The following is a 10,649-nucleotide window of genomic DNA, read 5'->3' as shown; positions in this document are numbered from 1 at the left end:
TGAAGATAAGTTGAGAGAAGGAAGATTGAGGTCATTTGGTCATGTGAAGCGTAGACATACGAAGCCTCCAGTTAGACAAGTAGAACACATTAGGTTGGAGGATAGAAAGAAAAAAATGAGTAGACCTAAATTGAGTTGGAGGAGAGTAGTATAACATGACCTAAAAGTATTACATATTTCTGAGGATTTAACTCAAAATCGTTTAGAGTAGAGAAAGCGAATACATATAGCCGACTCTAAATTTTTTGGATAAAGGCTTAGTTGAGTTGAGTGGAAGATGGCATGCCCGTGGATGTAGCCCTATGTTGAGAGGGTGAACCACGTAAATATTGATATTTTACATATTTACTTTATTTCTTTATAGTTTACATACTTCCGCGGTGCACAACACTCTCTTTTAATGTTATTAATAAATATGAAAAAATATATATGATATAAATATGTATAAATTTTAAATGAAATTGTCATATTTTTTTAACTTTATTTATAAATAATTAATATTTAAGAATAATTTAATTTTTTTTCTTATTTTGGTTTGAGGCGACTTTAAAATTTAAAAATATTTATCAAATTTGAATTCAAAAACTCTACTTGTGGTCCCTATGTGAAAACGCCAAATAATAATTCTAAAATTGCGAAGTCACAGAATATTCTATTATTTTGCCCAATTTGAAAAATGAAAGGCAAAAAAGTAAAGGGGGAATTTACCTTTTTATCAAAAAGTTAACATCAGATCTTAATTGGAAAATGCGTGAAATCTATAGGAGGGATAAATTTGTCCGACAATTATTTAATTTTATTAATTATTTTATTTCGTTATTGCATTTTAATTTATTTTAAAAAAATTATTTATTTTTTATTTTTTTATTAACAGTTACTAAAATTATAACCTAGTAGAATCTTCAATAAAAAAAATTAATTTAACTTAATAAAGATATAATTTTTTATAATTTAAATAGAGGAGAATTATAAAAAATTAGAGAGATTATACAAAATGATGATTTGAATGACTATTAAAAAAAATTAGTGATTTTATTAAAATAAAGCTGCATTTATTTGGTGAAAAATAATTTATATATAAAAAATATTTTTTATAAAAATATAAAAATATTTTTTATTATTTAATTATAATATTAAATTAATTATATTTATTTATTTTATATAAAATATATAAAATTTAAAATATAGAAAATAATTTTTTTAAATAAAAATTATTTTTTTAAAAAATGGCTTAAAATATAATAATTAAAATAAATAATTAATAAAGTAGAGTCGCTGCTTATAAATTTGTTCGCGTAGTATTTTTTTTTTAATTTCCTTAAATGGGAAGCGGAGTAATATATATATATATATATATATATATATATATATATATATATATATATATATAATCTCCTTGCAAATGGACTGAATAATCTCCTAAACCCATCTCCTTCCTTCCGTCTATGCAACAGTACTCCCATCTCCTTCCTTCCATCTATGCAACAGTACTTGTAGCTTAATTTTCTTCTCCTTTCTCTTTCCTTTCCTCTCATTTCCCTCTTACCAAACAGAGTCTTAGCACTACTATTGGCCTCCTCAGCTGAAGTTTCACATACAGACTTGCAGTCCCAAGCAGAATGGAGAACCTTTTGAAGGACTTTGAAGTGCCGCACAAGAATCCATCAGAGGAAGCCTTGCAGAGATGGAGAAAAGCGGTCTCCATCGTCAAGAATCCACGGCGGAGGTTCCGTATGGTCGCCGATCTCGTCAAGCGATCTGAGGCCGAGAAGAAAAAACGGAGCATCCAGGTTCTTCACAACACCACCATCTCCTCCCCCCCTCCTCCTGGGGAAACAAAAAACAAAATTGAGTTTTTTCTTTGCTTAAAATACGCACTTCGAAATTTTCTTAGCTGTGACTGCAGTATACCAAAAGAGGAAAAGAAAAGAAAATTTTCTTAGCTCATTTTCTTCCCTTTTTTTTTAAGTGACCAAACAGAAATACCTTGTCATCATTTTGCGTGTACTTTCGCCTAATAGCCTAACGAATTTGACATGATTAGCTAGATTACTAGTTGTAGAAATCAATTTCAGTAACCTGGAGAGCTAATGCTTCACATTTGATTCCTTAGATCCGTACCTGCATACGAGCTCCATTGTTGTGAAAATGCACATAGAAATTTTCTTTCCATTTTCTCCCAGTGCGGTCCTCTCACGTTCCTCGATTTTTTCTGAGATCAAGACGTGGCTATAGGGAGGTCCGGAGAAATTATTTTTTAATTTCCTTTCATTTGTGCGCAATCCAAGGAAATAAATTATTTAATGTGCTCTCGTATTGCTGTATTAAAATAGAAGGTAGTTGACTAATTGTGGCAACCTTGGGCGTTGGGGCCAAGATATAAAGATGAGCTGTTGAGGCTTTAGATCTTTGAAATGGAATACTTTCCACCAAAAAAAATAAAAAATTGAAAGGGGGCCATTTTCTATTCTGATCCTCATATCATGTGGTGTCTGTCCCACTTGACATTGCTTTAGTTGCATTACTTTCCATTTTAATGCATCGAATATGCTGGCCCACTATTTTTTTAGTGGGCTTCCTCCTTGTATTTATAATTGTTTATGGCAGTCAGCATGTTGAAATGTTTTATCAATTTATATCATATTATGTATCCAGACATAAAAATTTCTTTGCGCGTATGATGCGAATATGCATTCTTAGAATTTGGAAAAAAAAAATTTGTTGGTTGTCAACTTTTGTATTGTGTGGTTGATAATAAATACATTTTAAATTTTCTTTTAATATGATGTTGAAAATAATTGTTTGTATCTTTTTGAATTTTTCTTATGTGGAATATAATTACCAGTGTGTAGTTAGATTTAACTTAAGGGTAAATTACTTTTTTGTTCATATTTCCTGCAGTTTTAAAAAATCAATAATTTAGTCCTTATACTTTGACTCTGTAAAATTGAAGGTCTCCCTATCCAATTTTTTCGTCAGTTGTATGATAAATGACTAAAATACCCTTAAAGCTAAATTACTTTTTCATCCTTAGATCATGTCAAACATTAACACATATGGCAATAGTTTAATCCCTATATTTTGATTCCGTTAAATTGAAAAGAAATACATTGTTTTCAAATATGGACAGAGGAACTTTCAGTTTAATGGAGTCAAAATACAGTTAGAACCATTGATTTTTGAAACATAACACAGGGATGCAAAAGTAATTTTGGTTGTCAATTTTTGTGTTGTTTGGGTGATAATAAATGCATTGTAATTTTTCTTTTAATGTAATGTTGAAAATAATTGTTAGTATCTTTTTGAAATTTTCTCATGTGGGATGTAATTGTTGGCGTGTAGTTAGATTTAACTTAAGGGTAAATTACTCTTTTTGTTCATATGTCCTCTAGTTTTAAAAAATCAATGGTTTAGTTCTTATATTTTGACTCTATCAAATTGAAGGTCTCCCGTCCAATTTTTCATCAATTGTATGAGAAATGAATAAAATACCCTTAAAGCTTAATTACTTTTTCATCCTTGAATTATATCAAAATTAACATATATGTCTATGGTTTAGTTTGTATTTTGATTCTGTCAAATTGAAAAGAAATACATTATTTTCAAATATGGGTAGAAGAACTTTTAGTTTGATGGAGTCAAAATACAGGGAGTAACCACTGTTTTTTTGAAAATCCGAGGTCATGTTAATTTTGACATAATACAGGGATGAAAAAATAATTTACCATAATGAGAAAGCATAGAGTGCTAAATGATTGCTGAATGAATATATTGAATAAAAATAGTGAAAATGGTGGACAGAGAGTGAGAGAGTATATTGCTTGAGAGAGAGATGCCATTGCCAATGAATCTATAATTAGAAAGCCAGTGGCGACATTGAGATGGTAACTTAGCTTGAATATAAAGGGATCAACTAATGAGACACATGGCAAAATTGTGGTTATACAATTTCGTGTTTTTATGCCATGGCATTGCCATGTGGAATTCAAAGTTCATTTAGTGAAGAGGCATATTTAAATCAGCTTTAGTTATAATTTCTTTGTATTATTAAATTCTATTATCAAATTTTAGTTCCAAATACTAAGTATGGATGACAGAGTTAGTAGTCTGAATTTTTAAAGGAAAATGTTCTAATCAGGAGTTAGGTGAATTTTTTTTTTGAAGTTCATCTTTTAGTAAGACCCTCTAGATGGTTACCTTTTCATGTTAACAGACACAATCTAATAGTTAGATCAACTTACTAGAAAATTAGGATACTATATGATTTTCCATTTTGAATATGGTCTTTAGAGGTAAAGGATTAATAAACAGACAGCTAGATACTTGATAACTTCGTAAACTGTAGACCATGATTTTTAGTCATTTAGTTGTATTTCATTAGTTTTTGTAACAATATTTATCTAGTATTTTCATGGACATGAACACAACATGATGCAAATATGAGACACTACTGTTCGTTAAAAACCAAAATATGGCAAGTCATTGATTTCACTTGTGAAGTTCTCTAGCATCACAGCAGTGAGTGAATGTTTTCATCATATCTAACTTTTTTCCTTCTCTACTTTCCCCCTTCTCTCTCTCACTCAACCAGGAAAAGATTCGAGTTGCTTTGTATGTCAACAAAGCAGCTCTGCAGTTCATTGATGGTATGATCCTCAAATTTGTGTTTCCTAGTAGTTCCCTAAGATTTTGATTCTTATGCTTTCTTTTCTGGCTTGGTTTTGTATTCTTTAGCTGCTATAGCAGTTGCTGCAGCCGGTGGTTTGCCAGCTGAACACAAGCTTTCAGATGACGTCAGACAAGCAGGTTTTGGAATTGAACCTGATAAACTTGCATCTGTTGCTCGTGACCATGATATTAAGGCTTTGAGAGCCAATGGCGGAGTTGAAGGGATTGCACGACAACTTTCTGTCTCGCTGAAAAATGGCATCCATGAAAGCAGTATACCTACCAGGCAAAAGATTTATGGGTGCAACCGTTATACTGAAAAACCTCCTAGAAGTTTTTGGATGTTTGTTTGGGAAGCACTGCAGGACATAACGCTAATAATTCTTATGGTTTGTGCTGTTGTTTCTATAGGTGTAGGAATTGCTACTGAAGGATGGCCAAAGGGCATGTATGATGGTTTAGGAATCATACTAAGTATATTCCTGGTAGTCATTGTAACTGCTATTAGCGACTATAGGCAGTCATTGCAATTCAGGGACCTGGATCAGGAGAAGAAAAAGATTTCGATCCAAGTATTAAGGGATGGGAGAACTAAGGAAGTCTCCATTTATGACTTGGTAATTGGAGACATTGTTCAATTATCTACTGGAGACATAGTTCCTACTGATGGGATTTACATATCAGGATATAGCTTAGTGCTTGATGAGTCGAGCTTGTCAGGGGAGAGTGAAACTGTGAATATAGATGACCAAAAACCTTTTCTTCTTTCAGGAACCAAAGTGCAAGATGGTTCAGGAAGGATGCTAGTAACAGCTGTTGGTATGAAGACTGAATGGGGAAAGTTGATGGAAACACTGAATGAGGGTGGAGTAGATGAGACCCCACTACAGGTGAAGCTGAATGGTGTTGCTACCATTATTGGAAAGATTGGTTTGGGTTTTGCTGTGCTTACATTTTTGGTATTGACTGTAAGGTTTTTGGTGGAGAAAGCAGTTCACCATGAATTCACACACTGGTCGTCACATGATGCATTCACACTTCTGGACTACTTTGCTATTGCAGTAACCATAATTGTTGTTGCTGTTCCTGAAGGATTACCATTGGCAGTGACTTTGAGTCTTGCATTTGCAATGAAAAAATTGATGCATGACAGGGCGCTAGTTAGGCACCTCTCTGCATGTGAGACAATGGGTTCTGCTAGTTGTATTTGCACGGATAAAACAGGGACATTAACCACTAGCCATATGGTAGTTGATAAAATATGGATATGTGGAAAAGCTAAAGCTATTAACAACAATAACAGTGAAGGCATTTTGGGATTGGAAATATCTGAATGTGCCTTGAGCTTCCTTTTGCAGGTTATATTTCAAAATACAGGTTGTGAAATAAGTAAGGATGAAGATGGACAGATGAAAATTTTGGGAACACCAACAGAAAAAGCACTATTAGAATTTGGCTTGCTTTTAGGTGGTGATTTTGATGCACAGCGCAAAGAGTTTCAGATACTTAAGGTTGAGCCTTTCAGTTCAGTCAGGAAAAAGATGTCTCTGCTTGTGGCTCTTCCTGAAGGGGGATTTCGGGCATTTTGCAAAGGTGCATCTGAAATTGTATTAAAAATGTGTGACAAGGTTGTTGATGACAGTGGAAAACCTGTTCACCTCTCTGAAGAACAGACTAGGAATATCTCAGATGTTATAAATGGCTTTGCTTCTGAAGCTCTGAGAACCCTCTGCTTGGCTTTTAAAGATCAAGATGACATTTCTGAAGAAAACAGCATCCCTGATTTTGGCTACACATTGGTAGCCATTGTTGGAATCAAGGATCCAGTGCGCCCTGGAGTCAGGAATGCAGTTCAGACTTGTTTAGAAGCTGGAATTACTGTTCGTATGGTAACTGGTGATAATATAAATACAGCTAAAGCTATAGCCAAAGAATGTGGCATTCTTACTGAGGATGGCTTGGCCATAGAAGCACCAGACTTTCGTGGCAAGACTTCTGAGGAGATGAGGGAAATCATACCCAAAATTCAGGTTTATGAACAACTGCATGGAAGATTTCATCACTTAGTTAAGTGTGTTTTTAGATGCCTAAATTTCTTAATTGCTTATCATGGAAACAGGTGATGGCTCGGTCTTTACCTCTGGACAAACACACCTTGGTAACTAATTTGAGGAATATGTTTGGAGAAGTTGTGGCAGTAACTGGTGATGGGACCAATGATGCTCCCGCTTTGCATGAGGCAGACATTGGACTTGCAATGGGCAAATCAGGAACAGAGGTTTGAGTTTTTGTTTGTTTCTAGTTAACACTGCTGCATTCTGACAAGCTTTGATGTGTGAGCCTCTTTCTCTTATAGCTTCTAGTTGCTGTCATTTATTTTGATTGGTGCCATATTGAAACATGTATTTCCATCCCTGTAATCTGTTTTTTCTAAGCATTTAAAAAAAAAAAAAAAAAGCTCTATGTTTTATCATGCGCTTCATGCTGTTTACATCTTGAATAACAAACTTTGCATGTCTTGACATAATATATATCACAATATTGTCTTTAGATTTCTTATACATATGATCTCAAATTTAATCAATGTTCAAATACTCTAGATTTTTCAGCCAAGAAAAGAAAAAAAACATGTGTTCTAGTCTCATTTCTGTTATTAATTGTAGTATGAAGGTGATTTATTTTTATTCCTTGTCCCTTCCATTATAACACTGTTGTTCATTGCCTTTTCTGCTACCTGCTAATGAATGAAAATATGAATTAGTTTCTTCTTGGAATGATTTGTGAACTTGAGGAGGTGCTGCAATATTTTTCTTCCAACCTCCATTTTTGGATGTTGGACATTAACGGAAAAAAGAAAAAAAGAAAAAGAAAAAAAACACTTGAAGCTCGTTGCACGGTATTCCTATTAGAGAAAATCTTATTTAACTAACTTATTGCCCAACACCTTCTATTGAGGATCTAATTTATATAACTAAAATAAATATGTATAAACTTTCATTCAGGAATGTTGTAAATATCATCCTTTCACCTTGTTTTACATTTTCACAGCCTAATATCCTCTTACAGATATGGCGGTACTTCTATTCCAGCATATCTTGTGTTGAGGTTTGAGCTCTGAGGTTTATGCAACTTAGTTGATTTTAACCGAGACAATAGTTTTTATGGCCCTTAGCTACTTTGAAACCACTTAGATATAACTTTTTTTTCCCCTCTTTTTAGTGCACCTGATTTGCATTTTATTTATGAGAATCATTGATGCAAACTTTATCATGTAGCCTCACATTTGATCTTACCTTTCTATATGGATGCTATTTGCAGGTTGCAAGAGAGAATGCTGATGTCATTATAATGGATGACGATTTTACAACCATTGTAAATGTTGCTAAATGGGGACGTGCAGTCTATAAAAACATTCAAAAGTTTGTGCAGTTCCAGCTAACAGTTAATGTAGTAGCTCTTGTAATCAATTTTGTTTCTGCATGCATCTCAGGTGTGCTGGTTTATGAAGCTTTTGTTCATGTAGACTATTTTGGCTATGCTAGTATTATAGTCATAGTCATTACCTTTACCTTTCATATTCTTTCAGGGTCTGCTCCTTTAACAGCTGTGCAGTTGCTCTGGGTCAACATGATAATGGACACTCTTGGTGCCTTGGCACTAGCTACAGAACCTCCTGTTGATGAATTGATGAAAAGACCTCCTGTAGGCAGGGGTGAAAGTTTCATTACAAGGGCCATGTGGAGAAATATATTTGGCCAGAGTATTTATCAATTGGCTGTACTTGCAGTTCTCAATTTTGATGGGCAGCTCCTATTAGGACTTAATGGTTCAGATGCCACTAAAGTTGTCAATACTTTGATATTCAACTCTTTTGTCTTTTGCCAGGTATGGTTTTGGATCTGCTTTTTTTTTTAATATTTTTTTTTATAGGTGTAATTTTTCTTTTTCAGTAATTCAGAAAGTATTTGAGAGGGACCTACCAGCGTTTGAGTGCTTGATCTCCTGCACTAAGAAACAAGCATGACTAGGCTGCTGGCCCAATGACATTTTATATTTTATTATTCCGTTAGGCATTGACAATCTTAAGGGAATTAAAGTTCATTGGAAAAATTTATGGAGCAAGTGAAATTATGATGAAGTCTACCTTTCCAAATGCATGCAACTTTAGTTTTTTAAGTGCTAGTAGTAACCATTCAACTATGTGCATCCCCATCAACAGCAATTATAAACTTGGGTGAACCAATATTTTAGTACCTAGTGTTAAATAGAGACAAGAAGTTGTTAGAGTATTTGGACAAACTCAAGCCTATTCATTGCAATGCAGAATACTGCACTTACCTTTGACCTGAAAGTCACTCACGATTAAACTTTTGTCTGACATTTTCCCTAAAATGGAGGTAAAGTTTGCAATGTATTGGACACAAAATTATGGTACGCAATTGGAAGCCTAGGCGTAGAACTGAAAATAACTTCAAATGTTCAGCCTAAAACTCTGGTGGGTGGGGGATGGCGAGATGAAAGACGAAACTGGAACAGATTACCACTCGTGTCCCCTTTGTATTTGTAAATTGGCTCCTGTCGCCCATAATTTACGTTTTGAAATGCATGGAATCCACACCTTATTTCCATTCCAATGTCAAACATTGCTAGTTGCCAAAGAGCAGAATTTTTCATTACTTTTTAAAAGCACTTCTTGTATTCATGCTTCAATTTGCAAATTTGGAACTGCAAGGAGTGGATCCAAGTACTGGCCCGAGAGAACCCTTTGCCCTCTGTTTTTCCACAAAAGATGTTCTGGTCTGTGAATGAAACTCATCATCCAAAAATAAAGTAGATTACTTTCTCTTTATTTGGAATTTTCAAATATTTTCCAACCCCAACCTGGCATACGTGTTGATGATTGTTATAATTTTTTGCTCTCACAATGACAAATGTGATGTTATAATTCATGCATTTAACTCGGAAGTATACAAATTACAAGTTCTCGTTTGTGGTGCACAGATATTTTATGATGAAAGCCAGCAGTTAATATGCAAATTCTCTGGAGGATTAAAATTGTCTGGTTATAATGTTTATTATTATTTTTTTCCAGGTCTTTAATGAAATAAATAGCCGCGACATAGAGAAGATAAATGTATTCCGAGGCATGTTCGACAGTTGGATATTCCTAGTTGTTATTGTTTCAACAGTGACATTCCAAATAATCATAGTGGAGTTCTTGGGAACTTTCGCAAGCACTGTGCCACTAAGCTGGCAACTGTGGCTTCTGAGCGTCTTAATCGGAGCAGTTAGCATGCCTGTTGCAGTTGTTCTGAAGTGCATACCTGTCCAAAGAGCAACCGCAAAGCACCATGATGGTTACTATGCTCTCCCTGCCGGCCCGGAACTAGCTTGAAAGGCAGGAATAATAAGGTTGGTCTTTCATAAACCTAAAAGTTGACAGGTTGAAATTTTTGTAACGATGGAAATTGCCTCATCGCATGCCAAGAAATTAAGGGAGTTGTTTTCCAACTTTTCTTCAAGCTCAGAATGCCGACTCCTTGTACGCCAAGACACCTACTACTATTATTATTATTATTATTATTATTATTATTATGGAAAATGACCAATAAGGCCACAACCTCTTAGCAGATTATCAGTTTTAGTCAAATCTTTTGTAAAAAGCCATAACTTTCCTTAATAGTTATCAATTTTAGCTCATTTTTTCCATAAATTATGAATTTTAGCTAATTTTTTTTAATTCACCAATATATTAAGATAAGTGTATTTTATGGTTACTTGCTTTTACTACAAAGTAAAATTACTTTGTTATAGAAAATAAGATGATTAAATAAAATTTTATAATTCACCTCATGTGATTTTTATACATTGATATTTTTTTTGGTAAAATTACTAATTATGAAAAATTTATCATCTTAACGAAAAAATAAAATTTCAAAAAGGTAAAAATTACATATATATTACTTTTTTAGTAAATAAAT

General features: G+C 33.6%; 1 protein-coding gene across 2 annotated transcripts; it reads left to right on the top strand.

Moving 5' to 3' along the window:
• Nucleotides 1-1,396: 1,396 nt before the first annotated feature.
• LOC110646327 (putative calcium-transporting ATPase 11, plasma membrane-type) lies at nucleotides 1,397-10,381 on the top strand. Of its 2 annotated transcripts, none has more exons than XM_021799729.2 (7): nucleotides 1,397-1,790; nucleotides 4,592-4,646; nucleotides 4,735-6,698; nucleotides 6,788-6,946; nucleotides 7,987-8,158; nucleotides 8,255-8,553; nucleotides 9,761-10,381. In XM_021799729.2, exons 1-7 carry the CDS (start codon nucleotides 1,620-1,622, stop codon nucleotides 10,061-10,063), a joined length of 3,123 nt encoding a protein of 1,040 aa, XP_021655421.1. In that variant the 5' UTR covers nucleotides 1,397-1,619; the 3' UTR covers nucleotides 10,064-10,381. The 2 variants fall into 2 exon arrangements, with proteins under 2 accessions (XP_021655421.1, XP_021655422.1); XM_021799730.2 differs by lacking the exon at nucleotides 1,397-1,790 and having other exon boundaries at nucleotides 1,824-4,646; nucleotides 4,735-4,969; nucleotides 5,080-6,698.
• Nucleotides 10,382-10,649: the final 268 nt, after the last annotated feature.

This window comes from Hevea brasiliensis, chromosome 3 (genome assembly GCF_030052815.1).
Source record: "Hevea brasiliensis isolate MT/VB/25A 57/8 chromosome 3, ASM3005281v1, whole genome shotgun sequence".
Classification (NCBI taxonomy): Eukaryota; Viridiplantae; Streptophyta; class Magnoliopsida; order Malpighiales; family Euphorbiaceae; genus Hevea; species Hevea brasiliensis.
The sequence above is the reverse complement of the archived record's forward strand: the minus strand, read 5'-3'. Positions and strand labels throughout refer to the sequence as shown.

Bases quoted from the DNA above. Each gene is read 5' to 3' on its own strand.
- LOC110646327 (XM_021799729.2), top strand. From the start codon at position 1,620: ATGGAGAACCTTTTGAAGGACTTTGAAGTGCCGCACAAGAATCCATCA. The intron at 1,791-4,591 runs GTTCTTCACAAC...TCACTCAACCAG, and splicing joins AGAAAAAACGGAGCATCCAG to GAAAAGATTCGAGTTGCTTT. The intron at 8,159-8,254 runs GTGTGCTGGTTT...ATATTCTTTCAG, and splicing joins TGTTTCTGCATGCATCTCAG to GGTCTGCTCCTTTAACAGCT.